The sequence below is a fragment of the Colius striatus genome, chromosome 12, assembly GCF_028858725.1.
Source record: "Colius striatus isolate bColStr4 chromosome 12, bColStr4.1.hap1, whole genome shotgun sequence".
Taxonomy (NCBI): Eukaryota; Metazoa; Chordata; class Aves; order Coliiformes; family Coliidae; genus Colius; species Colius striatus.
The window spans coordinates 27,796,889-27,817,898 of NC_084770.1; the positions used below are offsets into that span (position 1 = coordinate 27,796,889).

Below are 21,010 nucleotides of genomic sequence, written 5' to 3' on the forward strand. Positions count from 1 at the left end.
TGAAGTGGTGAAGTGAAAGAAGAAGCGTTGCGTGTTCCGAGGACGGAGATGAATCACAGGAGCTCCCTGTGAGCAGGCGAAGGCCAGAGGCCACGCTGCAGGGCTGGGGAAAGTTGTGGTCTGAAACAGATGCAGGATGGGGACAGCAGGGAAAAGGTTCTGGAGGGATCTTCCATGTGGGCTTTTGCATCCTAGAGATGAGTGGCTGCAGCTCCAGCCTTCGCTACCACTGTCACAAGCTCCAGCCTTCGCTACCACTGTCACAGTCATTGTCCCTTAAGTTAAATGTGCTTAATTTATTAGTGTCTTCATTTTCTGTAATTAACTGGTGTGTGTACATGTGGGATGGCCAGACACATAACACAGCTGAATGGCACTGCTGGAAGTAAATAGCATCTTGGTGTAACAGTCTCTCGGCCTCTTATTCCTGAGCCCAGGCCTGGCCCCACTCGTGGGAGGATGGATGGCATCTGCAGGGGAGCTTTGCTTTTCTTTAGGGAAGAGGTTTTCCCACTGCTGCTAATGGGCCCTTGCACTCAGTGGCTTCCTGGGGTGATGCTGCCTGTTCCTTCACCACGGGCACCTCAGGAGTCTCTCTCAGGAGCAGTGTCCCAGGCAGCTCCTGCCCTTTGCTGCTCTGCTGTGGGGAGGCTCTGCAGGAGCGAGGTGCAGGGTTCCTCTTGCAACTTCACCCCAACCTTCAGCTGCTCTCATCTACCCCCAGCAGGGCTTTCCAGCACCAGGATTCAAAGGAGTTGTTCCAGAGTGTTTAAGTCCCTGAGCAGTTTGCCAAGCCTGTGGTTCTCTGCCCACCCAGCCTGGAGCTCTGCAGGAGCAGTGGGAGAGGGCAGAGCCACGCATGCGGGGCTGGGGAGCGCCAGGGGCTGGGGCAGCAGCTCTGGGCAGGGCTGGAGGAAGGGACTGAAATTCAGCCAGAAGAACTGCAAGACTCAGCCTGGGGGGGCCCACACAGAGGCCATGGGGCCCCAAAAGCCAGCTGTGTCTGCTCAAGGGTGCTCTGGCACTGCTGGGCCTGGCCTCTGCCTCCAGACGAGGACAGAAGAGCAGGAGAAACATGTTTCTGCAGGAGAGAGGGGGAAGCAGTTTCTGCCCCAGGGTGGAATAGTTGGCTCTTTGGCTCTGGTGCTTTTAGTTTCATTTTCTGAGGTGGCTGACACGGATAAGTTGCTCCCCCAGCCTCTCACCTTCCCCCCCAGCAGCCATCTGTCTCCCTGGCCCAGTGCAGCACAGCAGGGCAGAGGTGCTGTGCAGGAAGGGGCAGCCCTGCCCTCCCCAGCAGCACCAGGCTCGGGGCTTTCCACCCTCCTTGGATGGCTCCAGGGGAGCCTCTGCTCCCCTCACAGCTTGCTTTCCCATCTCCTCTCAGGGAATGCTGCTCTGGCCTGAACCACAAGGAAGCACCTTCCCACACCTAGCAAAAGGATCCAAGGACACGTCCTGAAGGTCAGACCACGGCTCCTCCAGACTGACATCCACCCTCCCTCTGTGCAGAGCACCACTGCTACAGCTCCTCTTACAGCAGAGGCTGGCACCAGGCCTCCTTCCATCAGGGTTTTGGGCAGCTGAGAAGACCAGCCATCCCCTTGGGGCAGGCTGGGCCGTGCTCACTCATCCTCACAGCTTCAGAGGGAAGATGAGGAAGGCAGAGAGCTCCTGCTGGCAGCTTCCACAGTCAAAGTGCAGCTTCAGTCCTGCAGGTAACCCACCAGCCTCCAGCAGAACCCACACCAAAGCATTCTCCAGAGCACAGCCCCCCCTCTGCACACAGTGTGTGTCCTGTCCCAGCAGCGCACCCACCCTCTGCTCTGCTCCCCCTTGCACAGAGGGCGCTGCCATGCTCTGTCCGTGGCTCACAGCAGCCAGAGGCACACGAGGCAGGAAGGTGCAGGGGGAAAACCACGAGGAGCACAATGAAAAGCAGTTTGAACAAACCCTTCTCCCCTCATCCCAGCAAGCTGCAGCAGCCTCAGGTGTTTTGTTACTTTATTGAAAGTGGCAGCTCCCTTTCAACGTTTTTAGAAACTAAAACCCTTGTTGCTTTGAGTACAGGACAAAGGCTGTGGGGATTGTTTCCCTGAAGAAGTGTACCTGTGACACTGCAGCACGTGTGGTTAATACTACAAGGTACCTTACTGCCACCAGCTTGATACCAGCATCACCAGCAACCTGAAAAGCAGCAGGAGCCCTTGTGCCACCGTCCTGCTGGGCTGCAGCCTCCTGCCCCAGCCACTCTCCTGTCTGTGCCTTAACTCCTTCTCCCAAGAGAAAATGGGTTTGGCCTGTTCTTCAGTGCAGGCTGTGAGACAGCTGAAGCTGAAACAGCAGAGCTCCAGCAGGAGGCACCAGCAGCACCTCCTCTCCCCTGGCCACATTCATCGTGTTTGCTGAGCCAGCGTTTCTCCGTGGGAGAGGGAAAGGAAAGGACAGTCACAAGCTAAAGTGAGCAACTGGGACGAGGGAACCTGTGGTCCTGTGGGCTCCTCATAGCCCAGCCCTTGCCCAGGGGCTGAATCAAAGTACCAAAATGGAGCCTGGTAACTAACAAAGTCACCTCTCGGGTTGGGTTTTGTCCTCAGTGGCTTTGGGGGCAGCCACATCATTCACACACCTCCCCAGACAGGGAGGGATCTAAGGTCCTGCTGGGAATACCTCTACCCTCAGAGAGCAGACCTCTAAGCAACCAGCTACCACAAGTTATTAAGACTGTTTTTCTAGACCTTTAAAGTATGCATTTGAGATCTGTGCATTTACAGCCTGGCTTTGGGCCCTGGCACCACACCGAGCACAGCGCTGGCTGGAGCTGGGGGGGCTCCATGGGACCCAGGCAGCCCCCACAGGCCCTGTGCTCCCCTCCCCTGCTGCTGGCACCCACCCTCTGCCTTGGCCAGGGGAGAAGAGCCCTGGCTCAGGGGGCTCAGATCCCAGCCTCAAAGGAGAACATGAAGGGACAAGTGGAGGAGAAGGGGCTGGGGGAGGCCTAGAGTGGCATTTGCAGCCTCTCAGCCTCCTCCAGGCTGCTGCTGCTGCTCACCTGATTCCAGCCTCGTGCACTGGACAGTTTCTTTCCCTCCAGAACTGCTCCACACTGTCCATCAGCCTTTGGGACAGCAGTGCCCTGGGCTGCTGCCTTCCCACCACCCCCTTTCCATAATCCTTCACAACATTTGGGCACCCAGGAGGTATCTGCCCAGCTGAGGGACAAGGACCATCAAACCTGCCTCTGCACTCGCTTCAGCTGCAGAAAGCACCAAGGGGAGGAACTCCACCAGCTCTGCCCACAGTCCCTGCAGACCCAGGGCAGGCTCTGCTGTTGCTGGAATTAGATGAACCAAGGGCTAATACAAAATGATGTCCCAGAGCCAAAGAGAACCCTACAGTCAGCAAACCCATCCTCCTGTGAAACAAGCTGGGGAGGAACAGCAGCAGGTTAGCTCAGCCACTGCTACACTTGAAAGCTTGTTACCAGTGTGTGAAGGAGCTGAAGCAATCCTCCAGAACCAGTGGGGAGCTGCTCTCACATCCCCAGAGGCCATGAAGCAGGGGAGAGCCCCCAGACAGACCTGCAACTCCCAGGGGACTCTCACACACACACCTTTAGCAAGAGCAGGAGGCTAAACCCACCAGGCTCCATTGGAACAGAACCTGCCTCTCCTCCAGCAGCCAGGCATTCACCAGTAACAAGCTGTGAATCAAACCAAGCCAAAAATGGATACATCCAGAGGGAAACAATTAAAAACTGCATCGATTACATGGTAAAAACAAGGAGAGCACCGGGCCGGGGTCCTGCACACCGCCCCGCTGGACTCCACTGCAAAGCCCACCCCTGGGCTGCCATGGAAACACGTGTAGCATGAAGGCTCTGAAATGTCCTGGAGTCCGTAACACAAGGTTACATCCAACAGCAGGTGGTGCTCTGGACTAGAGATGGAGTTCTTGTGAAGCTGGGAGGAAGGTTTCCCCGCCCCGAGCGCCGCCGCGGTGTCAGCGGGCAGAGCCGAGGTGGTTCCGGCTGTGTGAGAACCTGCGGGAAACAGCAGCTGAGGCTCTCTGCTTGGCAGCGTGCAACTGATAACCTGAGCTACACCAGCTTCAACCTGGCACAAACAAGTGCTTAGAGCCCAAAGCCAAGAGTGTAAGGACTGCGAGCTTGGGTTGTGTTTACACCAGGCAGCAGCCCGCAGACAGCTCCTTCACTCACTAAACACTCCCAGGGCGGGGCTGTTAAGTTTCTCAGCTGGTAAGGACGGGGTGAGATTTAGGAGAGCCTGCTGTGGAAGGGAGAAAAGCCAGAGCAATGTTAAACAAAGCTGTGAGCAGGAGCTGACATTGTGCCTGTGGCTGATCCAGGTGCCGGTGGTGGAGGCAAGTAGGACGCAGCACGGGCTGAGCAGCAAAGAACCGACTCCTCCCAGGCCCTGCTGCTTCAGTAGGTAACTCAGGGCAGAGAGTTTCCTGCTAGCTGAGGCTGGGCAAGCACAGGGAGTGGCTGCATGCAGTGCTGTAAAGCACCTGCCTTGCAGGGAAACAGACACTGCTCTCCCAAAGCCACCCCAATGACATAGCTGTCAGTGCTGGGTAGGACCAGCAGGACGTCTCATATGTGTTATGCATATGTGTGTGTGTAAGATGAAGGTGAAGTGCAGCTCTGCACTTAAAAAAAGTGACTAGGCACTGTCCTTCATAGCCACTTCCTCACAGAAGCATTCAGGCTGAGTCCAACCACTCCCCAGCACTGCCACAGCCACCACTGACCCATGTCCCTCAGCCACAGCCACACAGCTCTGGGCTCCCTCCAGGGATGGGGACCCCACCATGGCCCTGGGCACGTTTGGGTGTTTCCTGCTGTGACAGGGGTGCCGCTCGCTGCAGCTCTCGCTCTGGAGCGCACTTACCTTTGTACCCGCTCCACCATGTGTGCTATCAGTTTGTCAGAGATGCCTGGGCAGGACTCCTCAGCCAAGCTAAAGGCATTCTCCAGCTCCTCCATAGCTCCCACGTTGCCTCCAGTCTGCTTGTGCTTATCTTTAAGCTGCAACCCAGAAACGGTGTGTTAGTTCCATCTCTCGTTGCAGAAAGCCCAGGTCCAGCGGGTCCCTTTCCCTCTCTCTGTGACTCCACGAGGGCACAGGAGGGCACCCACATTACAGCAAAGGGCTCCTTTTGTAGGTCAGGAAGATGGAAACGCAATGTCTGGAGTTCAGACCTTCTTCCAGGCTCTAAGTGAGAGCCACAGACACCAAGAAGATTCTACTCACCTCCCCAAAAACCGGGTGAACAAGCGTGGAGAGACACTGTGACCGTGGCTGCCTCTTGATGGGCTCAGCAGGCTAGAAAGCAACAGGGAAAGAAGTTGCAAGCACAGGGAAAGGCTCCCACAGCACACAAACTACTAAGCCTTTGGTAAAGACCTCGATAGCAGTCCCAGGAAAGCCAGGTCTCAGGAAAGCCACAGTCTGCAGTAGCCTGACAATGGGGATCAGGCCCCTGTGGGGCAATAGCCCTTGATACCAAAGTCAGCTTCAGACAGGACAGGAGTGGGTGGCACCTTCCCCAAGCCCCTCAAAAGCCTGCACTCAGCCCATTCTGAAGGAACAGGCAGCAAACAGACCTTCTGGGAACCATGGAGAGCCATTCCTTTGTGCAGCTTGCTCAAGGAGTTGGGGCGGATGGTGGGTGGGAATGTCCAGATTGGACCTTGGTCTCCATCCTCTGTGTCTCCATCACTGCAAGTGAACAGGGAGGGTCAAGATAATGTCTCAGGTCACACACTGTGAGCTCCCTCCATGCACTCCCACGCTCACAAGCTCCCTCCCAGCTGACTGTCCTGTCACCACAGGGCTCCAGGCGTTCCTGTTCCAGACTTCGGTCTCTGCAGCCCATGTACTGCACCAGAGACATCTGAGCCTTCCCAAACCACCACAACCACCTTCCCGCTCTGCCCAGCCTGAAGACAGTTACATTTATGAGAACATCAAGACAATCCAAGCTCAGGATTTGAGGGGCCAGGCTTAGATGTTGCAAACCAACCTGCCACCAGAGTCACTGGTCGCTGCAGTCACAGCCAGCAGCAGCGAAGAGCAGCTCTGCACACCCAAGGCTCATAGCCTCAGCAAAGCAAACAGGCAGTCAAAGCTGCTGTCAGTTGCTCTTGTCTTTAACTGAATGTACATAAAATACTGGTGACAAGAGCCTTCTTTCACTAGTGCACAGACTGGAATGTTCCCTTTGACTCCTTACGCTCAGCAGAGAGGCTCCATGGGTTAAGACTGGAGGGAGCGCTGGGCCCCGCTGCTCGGGAGGCAACAGCCCGTGTGTTGAGCAGCAGCTGCTCCCAGGCTCCCTGAGCAGCCCCAGCACAGGCTGAGGTGTGGGAGCAGCTGCCTGGGGCAGGCAGGCTGCAGCAGGGTACATACATGTCAGAGTCACCAGAACTGGAGTCTTCCCCGTGGCCCTCGGACTTCCAGCGCTTGAAGCGATCGATGAGCTCCATGAGGAAGGAGGTTTTCTTGGTGTAGCGTGTGATGAACTTGTGCTTTAACAGTTCTTTAGCTGTTGGCCTCTGGAGCAGATAAGGAAAGGATGTTGCATCTAACCAGCACACCACACACACACTGAACATGCAAGTGCACTGACTCTCACTCTGCCAGGCTTGCCAGTCTGCAAGCTCAGCACTTCTGCCTCTCCAGGAGCCTCGCACCAAAAGGTCTTCCTGCTCACTCAGTCTTTGACTCCTGCCAATGCTTTACCCAGACTCCCAGGTGGACAGCAATACTCACAAATCTAGGGTCCTTGTTGAGGCAGGCTTCCACAAACTCCTTGAAGGGCTTGCTGTGGTGACCCTCAAGTGTCGGAGGGTTATTTTTGGGGATCAGGAAGAGAACTCTCATGGGATGCAAGTCAGAATTTGGAGGCTCCCCCTTTGCTAGTTCAATGGCTGTAATCCCAAGGGACCAGATGTCTGCCTGAAAGAAGAGAGAGAACAGTGACAGCACACAAAGGGCTGATCACATCAAATCCCACTGGGTTCCATGTCTAACAGACAAACATGTCCAACAGCCCCCTCACCAGAGCAGGAAAGCATCGTTCCTGCAGCCAGCAGCACTTCCAGCCCCTGTGTTAACCTCAGCAGCAGCTCACACACGGTAGCACCAGCAGCAATCCCACCCCCAGCTCACCTTGAAGTCGTATGCAGACTGTTTGATGACCTCTGGTGCCATCCAGAAGGGAGTCCCAACAAAGGTGTTTCTCTTAATCTGTGTGTCTGTCAGCTGCCCAGCCACCCCGAAGTCAGCCAGCTTCACATCTCCTTGCTCCGACAGCAGCACGTTGGCAGCTGTTCACACAAGGCAGCATTGAGTCCCCTGGTTTCTGAATCACCTCCAGCCCACACACAACTGATTGCTGACTTCCATGTTTGCGGAGTAGCATTCAGCACAGGTTAAGCAGCAGATCCTAAAGGGCTCACAAGCCCTGGTCAGGCTGAGCAGGTGGGGAGCGGTGCAAGACAGTGACACTGCTCAGGTTTTGGGGACATGGGGGGTTGTAGGACTTTCCATTCTGAGGGAGACCCCACCTTTCAGCATTCCCCCACTCTGCTGGTGGCCACCAGCCCTGTGTGACTTGCAGTGCTAGAAGCGAGTGGCCTCACATGTACAGCCACATCTTCTCAACAAGTCTCCCTGCAGGAGGCTCCCCTGCCAAGGGCCTGAGCAGCTGCCATCCAACACTGGCCACTGCCCGCCCTCCCTCCCTTGTGCTTTGGTGCTGGGTGCAGGGGCTCTCTGGGAGGCAGACACCAGGTGTCTCTGTACTGCAGATGGCCAGTGACTATAAAACTCAGCTACAGGATAAGCTGACATAAGCTGCCCCGGTTTCCTCGGGCTGTGAACCCTGTGTGAGGACACCTTGCAAGGTTGGTGCAGCACACACCTGCCTTGGGGTCCAGCAGGAGAGCAGATGTCCAGACATAACAGTCAGATAATGTTTGGGCATGCCTTTCATTGCCCCTGCTCAGCCCCCTGCCTGTCCAAACTAAAGATGCCAGAGAAGAGCTACAGATCCTTACTCTTACACCCTACAGACACCAAGGACGAGCTGCAATAAAATGACAAGCATCAGCTTCAGAAACAAGCAACCCAACAGGAAAAGCAGCACTGAGAAACAGTCTTTGAAACCTCTCAGACTAATGCACTAAAGCTTGTGTCAGTCACATCTCTGACAAGAGAGAGAGTTGAGCTCTTACCTTTGATGTCCCTGTGGATCTTCCTCTCGGAGTGTAGATAATCCAAACCCTTCAGGATTTCTCTCAGGATAGTAGCTATGTAAGTCTCCTCCAAGGGTCCTGGCTTCAGCTGATAAAAGGCAGAAAGATAACTTCAAGGAAGGTGGCTGATGCCTTGGATTTTCCAGCCCCTCAGTTTGTTAACTGGAAGCCTTGGCCAAGCAGGAAGCAGCTGCTGCATGCCTGGTGTGCACACTGCAGGCAGAACGCTGGACTTTGTGCCTGGCAACACTGGAAACCTTGGGGGACTGATTCTCTGTTAGTCTGCTGAAGGCTTTTCAGGCAAACTGCAGGATGCTCATCTCTCTTTGGCCTGGAAACATACTGGTGAGCAGAACATGTGCTCAAGTGTCTTTGCTGTTGTGCAAGACCTGAACTGCAGCCACTCTGACAGCCCAGAGGCAACTTCCACCCTCTGGCTACAGGGTATTGGATCAAAGCTCTTCTCCTTTCCTTCAGGTCTCCTCCAAACAAGTCCTGCCTTCTCAGTGCAGTAACTCAGGTTCTGACACTATGATGGCTTCTGCTGCTGATGGCCCCACCACTACACCCTCCCTCCAGGCCACTGCAGACTCAGCAGTTTTCACTGCACAGCCTCAGCTACTGCTCTGGAAACCAAACAGGCTTTGTTGTCCTAAGGACAGCTGAGCAAAATCCCGTGTCAGAATGCAGCACAGAACTTTGCCCATGTGTTTATTCTGCATTTGTAGCCCCTTAAAATCTGGGGTAACTTGTTAGATGTCATTTGCATTATCCAGCACCTGGGAATCCTGGTGGTAAGCCAGGTCTCTGCCAAGCCTGATGCCAGGCCCAGCCCAGAACACTGCACAGCCTGATGGAGCTGCAGTGCTCACAGCTCAGCTCACTGCCTCTTCCCATCACAACACAGCAGAGCAGGCTGGAGCATGGTGCTTTGACAGCTGAGCTCCCTGCAATCACATCCCCTGGCCTGGGGTGTGCACAAGCAGCAGTCTGCACTGCCCTGTGGTGGGCACAGAGCCATCAGAGAGACAGGCCCTGTGTGGCAAGGGAGTGTGTGGCTTACAGGCCCTTCACAAACCAAGGCTCCAGACAGTGTTTTTCGTGGTCCAGAGCTTACCAGGTACTTACCAAATCCAGGGCTGAACCTCCTCCTAGGTACTCCATGATTATCCACAGCTTAGTGCCCTGCAGGGAAGAGCACAACTCTAGAGCAAAGGCAGTAATAAAAGCAGGCAGAAAAGTGAAGCACCCCAGAGGCAGCAAGACATGTGAGTAGTCCTGTACACAGCCCACAAGGTGCTGCTCACCACAGCTCTCAGAGGCTCAGGGAGGGAGCTCCCAGCCCCAACTTCCCTGCTGACACTGCACCAGGGCTGGACCTGCTCTTTCTCTCTGTCTGCAGTTTCAGCTGAGCTTACTGCCCCTGCAGGCACCAGCCTACAGAGCCCATGGAGATAAGCATATCTCAGGCTGGAGCCATCAACAGATGTAGCCTGTCTCATTGACAGTGACAGGGGAGCTCTGCAGCCTCTCATCTCACTAACAGGACTGCCAGCTCGAAAGGTCAGCAAGACACTCTTACTCCTCAGAGATTTCCAGCCTGAGGCCCACAGGGCCCTGGCAGGAGACAAGCAGCAGGTCCATGAAACTACAGTTTGCTTGGAGTTTTCAGTTGAAGCCTGAGAAAGTGCTTTATGGCCTTGGAGACATCCAGAAGGAATAATCAGGACCCAAGGAGCTCTGGGACTGTTTGCTGCAGGCCTAGTGTTACACACACCTCTGGCAGCTGGCATGCAGAGGCCACTTCTGGCCAGCACCACCAGTAGCTTCCACTGAGGGCTCCTAAACCTGTTCTCAACAGAAGTGGTCACAGCCCTTCTCCAAAGACTCACTCCCTGCTCTTTACATCATTTGTGATGATCACAGGATCACAAAGCACAGCTGCCAGCTCCTTTCCAACTACCCTGAGCTGGTATCCTGGTAAAATATTCCACAACCTTCCTTCCAAGGATGGTCAAGCCAGGGAGAGGTCAGCCTGTGCAGCAAATGACCCCCAGTGAAGGGCCCTGCTCTTGGGGCCACGCTGTACCGAGCACCTCCCCACGTGCTCTGCAAGTGTCTCAAAGCCCAGACTCCTACCAAGACCACATCAATGCAGTGAGCAGAGCCACTGTTGTCCCTGCATCCCCAGGCTGGGCACCTCTCAGAGCTGAGTGGACCCATCACCTGCAGCACCCATCACCTGCAGCACCCCATTCCCGAGCACTGGCCGTGCCTCGGTCCTACCTTCAAGTAGGAGCCATAGTAGCGGGTGATGTAGGGGCTGTCACACTGGCTGAGCACCGTGATCTCCTGCTGAATGTCCTCAATTTCATCCTCAGCCTCCTCCAGATCGATGATCTTGATTGCAACCACCTCCTTGGTGCGGTTGTCGATGCCCTTGTACACCTCCCCAAAGGAGCCCTTGCCGATTCGCTCCAGCTTGGTGAACAGCGCCTCGGGATCCACCCTGGGGTGCTGAAGCAGGGAGGGGAGCAGAGGGTGAAGCCTTTGGGCAGCCTGCAGAGCACTGTGCCCACCCACACAGCTCACCTCCCTCCCTGGGTGCTCAACACAACCCCCTTGGCCTAAAAAGGCTCCACACGCTGAGAAACGCAACGCTGAATATATCCAGGGTGGGAAGGAACCTTCTGTCCCTGCACACTGAGTGGGGAGGAAGGGCAGAGAAGCTCTGAAGGAGAATGGCTGCAAGCAACTCTACAGAAAGTGTCATCTCCTTCAGGACAGGAGTGCCCAACTGCAGGTATCAAACTCAAAGCAGCTCCAGGAGCAGGCACTCGGTCCCAAAGCAGCTCTAAGGGCAAGCACTTGGTGTCAAAGCAGCTCCAGGGGCAGGCACTTGGTGCCAAAGCAGCTCCAGGGGCTGCAGACCAGGGGGGCTCGCTCTGCTCCCTGCTGCTAAAGGGCTCTTTGGGTTCAGTTCTTCTGATCACAGGTTTTATTTCTTAGAAGAATTAGTCTAGTTTGAAATAAAAACCAAGCCCCAAAGCTGGAAAATATGGGCTGAGCTGCAGGAGGCAGCAAAGCTGGGACTGTGTGTCCTCCACACCCAGAACTGCTGGGTCTCCCCTCCAACGTGTGGCCCAGGGGCACCGCTCCCTTGCAAGGGCCTTGAGCTGCCACAGGCTTTATCTGAGAACGGGGCAGCTGCCAGCAGGTTCTAGCAGCCCTAGGTACTGCTTAATGATTAAGCCAGCCAGTCACTGCAGGTTCTTTGCCTCCTGTGCCCAGCACATTGCTATCTGGAGCAAGCCAGGCCCAGAGTGAGCTTTCCACTCCACAGCGTTTCCATGTGCATTCCAGTCCAAGGCACAGAAGGACAACCAAATAATCCCTGTGCATCCATGGCAACACCCAAACAGGCTGCACTTTGAACAAACGAACTGGGAACAGGCTGGAGGGGATATGCAGAGATGAAAGGAACTGAAGATACACAACAAGGACTGGAGAGAGGGAGGCTGGGGGGGAAAGGAAGAGGATTTGAGCTTGAGAAGTGCCAGGAGACAACAGGAGAAACACAGCTGCAGTGCAGGAGCACAGGCTGCCTGCCTTCAGGCTCACAAGAGGCCAGGGGCACTTCCCAGCCTCTTGAGCAGCTTGGAGGAAGGGGCAGGAGGTGACCAGGATGTTACCTTGCACAGTCACCTACTGCACCCTAAAAATGCCACTTGCCACATCAGCCACCCCATGAAGGGAGAGCAAGAGCTCCCAAAAGCACACTGTCCACATGAACCAGGTGTGGAAGCAAGCCTGCAAGGAAACCTTCCCAAGAGGGAAGAAACAGTGAGGTTCAAGTTCCTGCTCCCCTGCTCAGGCTGGCTGCAGGCAGCTTTTGGGACAAGCCCCCCCTGAGCTGTGGGGCTCTGTAAAAGCTCCCCTCCTTCCATGCCAGCTCGTCCCAGTTTCTGTAGAACAAAGCAGCTCAGGCAGAGACAGGGGAAAAAGACAAACCTTCCTGAGAAGCTCAGGGACCTGGGAAAATGATGCCACTGATGGGCTGAAGAGACAGGCCCATGACATGAGGCTGGAACAGGGAACTGTACTGGAGTTACCTCCAAAAGTGATCTAGAAATGCTTCTCAGGTGCCAGGGCAAGAGATGACTCTACCGAGGGCCTGAGGACTTGCATCCCTGAACAGAGCTCCCAAAATCACACAAGTGGCATCAGCCAGAGGCTGGTGAGTGAGGATGGGGCAAAGTCCAGCCACGGTGGCTGCTGCAGCACCAGGCTGCCAATCAATGTCTCTGCTTTCTGTTAAGGACAGAGGGAAGGGGAAACAGGCCCCTCTGTGATCCCCACAGGTCAGTCTGCCCAGGGGAACACCTTGAGAGCCACGGCTGTGGACACCACAGGAGACATTGCCTGGTGGCATTTCCAGGGAAGCAACCCCAAACCCCCATGACAAACAGACTGAATGCTGCTGGGCTGCAAAAAAGCTTTGCTCCATTACAAAAGCTCCTGTCTGAGGTGATAACTGTGCTGGGCAGCTGTCCAGGCTGATGTGCACAGAGGCCTGGGTACTCAACCATGTGTCAGAGGAGATGCAGCTGTTCCAGGGACAGAAGAAAAGGGGAACACATCCCCAGCAGCCTGACTCTGCCCTGCCCCAGGGAATGTGTCCCTAGGGAGCACAGCAACGTGGGGGGTAATGAGCATGACCTGCCCTTTTCCTAACCGTGACCTGACCTCGGTGCCACTCTGGTTGTCACCACCTGGCAACCACCCTGGCTGCAAACCCAGGGTCTGGAGCTGCACAGCTGCAAACACCTGGAAGACTTTCTCAGTGGAATCCAGATGAAATGCTTTAAACCCATGTCAATGAGCACAGATAACCCAAAGAGGCTGCTCACCAGCTTGGCACCTTTGCGTTTTCTTCCACACTCGCAGAACCCATTTGGGGCTGCAAGATGCAGTTCCAGGCCAGAGCCTGCAGACCAGCTGCTGCTCCTTGTTCTACTCTCACACACATAAAGCCTTTAAGGGATGGTCACCTCAGTGCACCTTTTTGCTTGACCAGATGTCACTTAGAGACCAGCTGAGGAGCAGCAAACCTCATGCTGCCTCCCCTCAGAGCAGCACACACCAGACATGGCTCAGCCTGGCCTGAACAAAACACCACCTGATTGTACGTGGAGGAAGGGGAGGGAATGAGTATGAGAGGGATAAGAACAAGCTCCTGGTAACATGCTCCACTTGTGCCCTCCAGTTTGTAACCTCAGAGCCCAGGAGAGGCAGATGTTGTGTCAGGACACGTGGGGGTGTTCAGCAGCAGCTCTGGCGATGGCAGACAGCAGGAGTGAGGAACTGCAGCGTGCTGTGGGACAAGCCTGGCAGCAACACCAGCTGCTTCATGGACACAGCATGGGCTTGGCAGCTCTGCCACCTCCAGCTGCAGAGGCATGATCCCCACAGCCCTTGAGAGGAGGCTAGAGAAGAAGGGTAAATATCTGCCCTCATTTCAAAGCTACTGAAAGACAAGCTGCGCACTGGGAACAGATGCAAACACCCTTTAAACCAGCACAAGGTCTTGTCTCTGGGCTGTGTCTGGCTGGATCTCACTCTCAAAAGAGTCATGTCCATCATCAAGAGCAAGAGTCACACCTGCCTCTGCTGCATCAACCACTGAGAGGTGCTTAAACCCTTTTGGAAGTGAGAGTTCATTGGTCTGGGCCAGGTCAGGATCAGAATCACTGCTCGATGTGGGACAGGTCTGTAGCAGAAAGAGACTGTCAAGGCCACCACAGCTGAAGGTGGCTGAGACTTTGGCAGCCTCCAAAAGGTTACATGGAACTCCAGCAGCACTTGGTGCTACTTCTGACGAGAGCACCACCCAGCCAGCCAAACAAACATCATTTTCCACTGCCAGGCACAGTGGAAGGAGGAAGCTGGTTTCAACAAACCTCTGCCACTGACCTCTTTCCTTCTTTGCCTCCTCTCCACCCCAGCTTCCCGCCCAGCATGCTACACTCTGGCCTCTGGGGCACCAGCAGCAGACACTGTGTTCTCCTTGGGGAACTCAGCTTTGTATCTGGAAGCACTGGAGAGCTTCCCTGCCTGTGTGACATTGGTGCACAGCTCTTTCCAACCACCACACCTGAGATACCTTTGAATTTCTGGAGTGCAGACAAGAGGGGAGTTTGTGTTCAGCACTTGCAAACACATGAGTTGCTCTGAGACTCCCAACTTGCCTCACAGCTAGTATTCTTTTGCTTCAAGGGAGTGAAGCATTTCCTAGCCAGAGAACTCAAATGGCTTCTTCAAGGTCAGATAAGGAACAACAACACTAGAAGCAGAGCTCAAATCAGAGCTTTGAGTACTGGAGGTGCATGGACACAGCAACGGGCAGCCAGGGCAGGGAAATAGGGGAGGAAGGAAGGCAGCCCAGGGGATTGCTTCAGGTTACACATCAGCAACACAATCCAGGCTCAAAGATAAGTCTGGCCCCAGGCACTCCAATTCAAGTCCTGGTGAGACACCATTTGCACTGTTCCTCCCACCACTCCCTAAACTCAGGTGAGCAGAACTTCAGGCCAATTCCTGCTGCCCTTCCAGCAAGCCTCAGTTACACAGATGTCCAGCTCCCATCCAGGATTCCTGAAGAGACCCCAGGAATGGGCAACACAGACTGCTCTCCTCTTCCAGGACCAGAGCCACGGGATGAAGGAATCTGAGAGTACATTTGCATAGTAAATTTGGTGATGAGACCTCTGGAACTCTCATAAGCTTCATCATCAAGCGTTGTGTGGAAAAACAGCTTCAGAGCAATCCCCTCTGTAGCTACAGAACTCAATTCTCAGCCCTAACCAGACAGTATCCTCTCCCTTTCATTTCTCTCCCTGTCCCATGACTCACTCAGGAGCTGTATTTGCATTTAATTCCATTCCCACTCTGGGGAAGCAGTTTCTGTGGAAGGCAGCATGCAAACCAAGGTGCATTGCAAGTGATATCAGAGAGGGCTTGGAAGGAACGCAGCACCTCAGACCACTGAAGCTTTTGCTACTCTAAAGTTACATCTAGGAGCAGAACAGAAAAATGGCACAAACCCTCCCAAAATGTAGTTCAGCAAGGACCTGCATCCAGTATTGACATCTGCCAATGATCAAACAGGCACCACAACCACGTTCAGAAGGAAGAACGTTCAAGCCAATACTATCAATGTGGTTTAGCTCTTAGTCCCAAGGCATGACATCATCCTTCCACACTCCTCTAATGAAAATGTCATCACAGCACAAGGCTTTAACCACATCCACACACAAGAGTTAAACACCAGTAACCATCACCACCTCTTCCAGGCTACAAGCACTTCTCTTCCTCAGTCTGCTGTCGTGAACACTTGAGTGAGGTGTGTCTGGCACAGCCTGCACACACAGCTCTCCTGTGCCCGCTTCCAGGCTTACCCTCCCAAGGATACTCTGAGTGCCAGTGATTCCAGTCTCCCTGAGAAGAGCAAGAGTCAGCCTCAGGGAAAGGCACTGCACTGGGTGAAGAATTCCCTTTCTGCCTGGCTGCAACTCAGCACTGCCAGTGCCCCCCCCCACGGGATGAGACACAGCTCAATGTTCTGCAGGAGACGTGTGCAGCACAGGCAGAGGGGCAAACAGTGGTTTTCTGGCGGTGTGTTTTAAGCTCATCTCAGGAGCAAACACTGCTACAGTTTAACTCTTGATACAAGAGCTTAAAGCAAGTTTTGAATCGCCACTTACCTGGCTGGCAAATTCTCTCAAGTGAGCCATGTCTGCAGGGCGCTCAGACACCCACCTCTGCCAGGTCAGGGCGGCGCGGCACAGCGACACTTTCTCATCCACTGCTCAGCTGTGACAAGCAAGAACACAACAGCTCGAACTCAGAGCCCCGCTCCTTCCTCAGAAGAGCACCCTGAACCTTTCTACTCCTCCGTCTGCAGCTCTCCTTCAAACTACCAGCCCGTTCTTTCACGTCAGCCCCTCCTCGCAAACCCCACGTCTCAGTTCTTTCCAGACACGCCTTCCAGACGTACCAAGGAACCTCGTCCAGCGATACACACTGACGAAGCCTGCGGCCGGGCACCACCTTCCCCATCAGCTCAGCGTGCTCCCCGGGCTTACAGCTGCCCCCCGCCACGGCTCCCAGGGCAGCGTTATCCCCAGACAGCCCTTTCCTCCCCGCCGCGGCTGCCCCGCTCCCGCAGCACACCCGCCTGCGAGGCGAGGCTCCTGGCCGCCTCCTCCTTCCCCGGGAGCCCCGAGCCTGCAGCATCGCTGAGCACCGTGCCCCGTCCCCCCGGGGCTCCCCTGCGCGGTCCCGGCGCCGCTCCGGCCCACCCAGGCCTCTCCAGGCCGCTGCCCCCGCGCTCCCCCGCACCCGCAGCCCACCGGCGCCACGTCCGTTCCCTCACGGACCCTCCCCCGGCGGCGTCCCGGCCGGGCCCCTCGGCAGCCACCGCCCCGCGCGGCCCCTCAGGGCTGCTCCGACCCGGGTCCCCGCCCGCCCGGCCCCGGCCGCCGCCGCCGCACCTACCCAGGCCGCCGCCGCGCTACGGCCGCCGCTCCCCGCGCGAAGGGCGGCACGGGGCCATGCCAGCCCTGGCACACGCCGCCGGGCCGCGGCCGCTCCGCGCTGCCCTCGCACCCTGAGCGCGGCGGGAGGCGGGCGGGAGGGCCGGGCCGGGCCGGGCCGGGCCGCTCCGGGCGCAACAACACGGCGCGGCGGGGCGGGGGCGGCGCCGCGCGGGGCCTGCCGGGAGCTGTAGGCGCGGCGGGGCTGCTGGGGCGGGCACCGCGGCTCGGGCGGTTGTGCGGACTACACGTCCCATCGGCCCCCGCGGCGCGGGCGGGGCTGAGCCGGGAGGGGCGGGGGCTCGGGAGGGGACCGTGAAAGGGGCGGGGCTCTGGGAGGGGGCGTGGCCTGGGGAGCGCCCTGAGGCGCCGCTGCCCGCGTGCGCGCGCCCCCTCACGGCCCCGGCCCCGCTACCACCATCGGCCCCGCCACCGGCCCCGGCCCAGCCACCGCCACCGGCCCCGGCCCCGCCACTGCCACCGCCACCGACCCCGCCACCGCCACCGGCCCCGCGACTGCCACCCGGCCCCACCACCGCCACCCGGCCCCGGCCCAGCCACCGGCACCCGGCCCCGCCACCGGCACCCGGCCCCAGCCCCGCCACTGCCACCCGGCCCCGCCACCGCCACAGCCACCGGCCCCGGCCCCGCCACCGGCCCAGGCCCCGTCACTGCCACAGCCACCCGGCCCAGCCACCGGCCCCGCCACCGCCACCGGCCCAGGCCCCGGCCCCGCCACCGCCACCCGGCCCTGGCCCCGCCACCGCCGCCACCGCCACCACCACCCGGCACCGCCACCCGGCCCCGGCCCTGGCCCTGCCACCACCACCCGGCCCCGGCCCTGGCCCCGCCACTGCCACCCAGCCCCGGCCCCGCCACCGCCACCGGCCCCGCCACCGCCACCACCACCCGGCCCCGGCCCCACCATCGGCCCCGCCACCCGGCCCCGGCGGCTGCGGGAGCGCGGCGGAGCCATCCCGCGGGCAGGCGAGGCGAGGCGCGGTGGGTGCGGGGAGTTTCCCGCCTCCCTCTTCCCGGCGCTCGGCCGTGGGTCATTTTTTCTCCACGTGCTCTTCGACGTGTTCAGAGGAAGGAGGCGCGGTGCCGGGCGGCAGGACAGGGCCGGGCTCACACCCCCAACGCCCCGGAACAGCCGCAGCTCTCGGGCCGGAGCCGCTTGCGATGGTGCTGAGTCTCTGCTGCCTTTGTGAAGAGCTGCAGCAAAAGCAAACCCCGTGTGCGGTGCCAGTGTGGTGCACAGACAGGCCTGGCCGTGGCCAGCAGCCCGCATCGGACCGTCCTGAGCTCGGAGACACCTGAGGGAAAGCAGCGGCCACTCAGGGATGGCTCCAGACTCCCTGGAATGAGATCTTGAAGTCGTTGTGGTTAAGTGAACTGCAGCTTGACTGGAAGGCTTCCGACCAAAGGTCGTAGCACTCAGATCCCTGGATCCCAGCAGTCTTGAGCTTATACCTGCAGGACCCCACAAACACGCCTGTAGGCATCCCTATTCCAGCACAGCAGCTGGGCTGAGGAGCTCTAGGAACAGAGGAATCAAAGCTTCCTTCTGAGGTGAGAAAGGAAGGAGGAGGGAATTCTGCTCCAGCTCTGAGGGCTGAACTATTGCCTTGTCTGCACTCACACAAATCACCTCCTAGAGGGGTAGGTTGTGCATCCCTGTGTATGTCACCTGGGAATCGTTCAACAGCTCAGTGCTCCTGTCACAGAGACTCATCAGTTCAGCCATGTAGTTTCACTCTTGGCATCAGGCAAGAGGGCAAAAGTCACCAAAAATGTTAATTAGCCTGCAGAGTCTGAACATACACCAAAATGTTGGCTAACCTCACCCACAGACCTCGGGGGATAATAGTGAGGTGGCACTGCTAATCACTGCAGGGAGGAGCAGCAATTGCCTTGTTTTGTCAGCTTAATTTAGGGTAAATCTTTAATGAAGGTGATCAGCACATGGGATTAGCATGGCATGCCCATCTTGAATTGCAATAGCTGTTTCAGACATGGCCCAGAAGTCCAGGAGTCTGAGAGAGGATTCAAATGTAGGCTAGTGTTCCCCTTCATCTGGGGCTCATAGGCAGCCTGCCTTGCAGCAGGAGAGGTTGTGTGGGAATTGTCCTCTGGTCCCCACCTAGAGGAAACCATCTACAGGTTCCACCTGGACAAGTGGTACAGGTCTGGGGGTGATTGCTCTGTCTTAAGTCTCTGACTTGGTTGTGTGAGGAGAGGATTACTGATGTGCTCAAAGGAGTGCAAATCCAAATGGCTAACCCTGATTAAAATTGGTCAGAAACTGATGTCAAATGCCTATGCACAGAAGCACATGTGTTTGCCATCCATGTGTGCTGCTGCTGTGGGGAAACAAGGCTGAAAGCCAGAGGCAACTGTGGATGTTGTTGGGGTTTCTCCTCACAACAGAGGAAAAATGGACTTTTTTAAGTATTGTTTTTAAGGGGATTAACTAATTTAGTTAAGTTTTTTATTCTCCCTTTCCTGGTTCTTTGTCTTAAAGCAGGGTAATAAGCATCCAGAATACAGAGAAGTTTGGCTAGAAGCTAGATGAGGGGGGAGCAGTGGATGGCATCTACCTTGGCTTCAACAAGGCTTTTGACACTGTCTCCCCCAACATCCTCATCAGAAAGCTCAGGCAGTTTAGGGTTGGATGGGTGGAGGTGAGGTGGATGGAGAGCTGCTGAATGACAGAGCCCAGAGGGTGGGGATCAATGGCAGAGTCCAGTGTGAGGCCTGTGGCCAGTGGAGCTCCACAGGGATGGGTTCTGGGGCCAGTCTGGTTCAACACCTTCATCAACCACCTGGGTGAGGGGACAGAGGAACCCTCAGCAAGTTCCCTGCTGGCACCAAACTGGGAGCACTGGCTGATTCCCCAGAGGCTGAGCTGCCAGTCAGCGGGATCTCAACCGGCTGGAGAGTTGGGCAGAGAGGAACCTGCTGAGGTTCAACAGAAGTGCAGAGTCCTGCAGCTGGGAAGGAACAACCCCCTGCACCAGGACAGGCTGGGGGTGGCCTCTGGAGAGCAGCTCTGCAGAGAGAGACCTGGGAGTGCTGGTTGATAATAAGCTAAATATGAGCCAGCAATATGTGAATATCTAAAGGGTGGGTGTCAGGAGGTTGGGACATCCCTCTTTTCTATAGTAGATAGTAACAGAACAAGGGGTGATGGGATGAAGCTGGAACACAAACAGTTCCACTTAAACATAAGAACAAACTGTTTCAGTGAGGGAGCCCTGGCACAGGCTGCCCAGAGGGGGTGTGGAGGCTCCTTCCTTGGAGGGCTTCAAGACCCTCCTGGACACGTTCCTGTGTGACCTGATCTAGGTGACCCTGCTTCTGCAGGGGGGTTGGACTGGATGATCTCTAAAGGTCCCTTCCAACCCCACCATTCTATGATTCTATGAAGCTGATGGCAGAAAATCCCAGTATTTAACAGATCTTTCTGCTCACCAGCCTGTCCCTGCCCCCAAAAACCCACCTCGCTTCTGAAAGCTGCTGAAGAATAGGCCACGCTGCAGCCCCTGTTCCCAAGCCCAGCTCTGCCTGGCACTCTCCCTGGCCACAGAACTGGAGCTTTGTTGGAGATGAGCAGGTCAAAGATGCTTAATGTTCTCTCTAGAGAAAGCTGTTGTAACGTGCTGGGAGTGTGGCGCCAGCACTGCTGGGGAGAGCTCGTGTGATCCTCTGGTAACAGAGAAAGCTTGATGCCCAGTGAGCTGACACACCTGGAGCTGGTTCTGGGAAGTCCAGAGAAGGGCATGAAATGGTTGTTAGAGGGAACTTTGGCTGATGCGTTCTGGAATGTTCCACTAAAGTAACAGAGCCTTTACCTCCAGGAAGCGTTGAGTGGATCCTGAGGGGCCCTGGATCCCCTTCTCCTGCTGTTTGCTGCCCTTCACCTTTTGCAAACAAGAGACTTCAGTGAGACACCTCAGAGCTGCTTCCCCTCTCGATGGTAGGAGCAGCTGTATTACCTGTGCTGTGTGTCAGACAGAAAGGGGGGATTAAAAGCCGTGCTGAGGCTCGCTGGGGAGCGCTGGCCTGGAGCAGGGGCAGTGGGTAGAAGCAGAAGGTGAGTGCACAGGCAGCATGTGCTGTCTCCACAGCT

General features: G+C 56.5%; 1 protein-coding gene across 1 annotated transcript; it reads right to left on the reverse strand.

Annotated features, from left to right (window-relative positions):
- Nucleotides 1–1,987: 1,987 nt before the first annotated feature.
- STK25 (serine/threonine kinase 25) lies at nt 1,988–16,968 on the reverse strand. Its single transcript, XM_062005863.1, has 12 exons — nt 16,841–16,968; nt 16,048–16,156; nt 10,571–10,801; nt 9,413–9,469; nt 8,264–8,372; nt 7,197–7,354; nt 6,798–6,983; nt 6,435–6,580; nt 5,630–5,744; nt 5,277–5,348; nt 4,914–5,050; nt 1,988–4,042 (listed from the first exon to the last, which is right to left on the reverse strand). The coding sequence occupies exons 2-12, from the start codon at nt 16,075–16,077 to the stop codon at nt 4,003–4,005; spliced, it is 1,281 nt and encodes a 426-aa protein (XP_061861847.1). The 5' UTR covers nt 16,078–16,156; nt 16,841–16,968; the 3' UTR covers nt 1,988–4,002.
- Between the last annotated feature and the right edge of the window lie 4,042 nt (nt 16,969–21,010).

Bases quoted from the DNA above. Each gene is read 5' to 3' on its own strand.
- STK25 (XM_062005863.1), bottom strand. From the start codon at position 16,077: ATGGCTCACTTGAGAGAATTTGCCAGCCAG. The intron at 10,802-16,047 runs GTAAGTGGCGAT...TCCCTGCTTCAG, and splicing joins TGAGAGAATTTGCCAGCCAG to CACCCCAGGGTGGATCCCGA. The intron at 5,745-6,434 runs GTATGTACCCTG...GTTCACTTGCAG, and splicing joins AGTTCTGGTGACTCTGACAT to TGATGGAGACACAGAGGATG.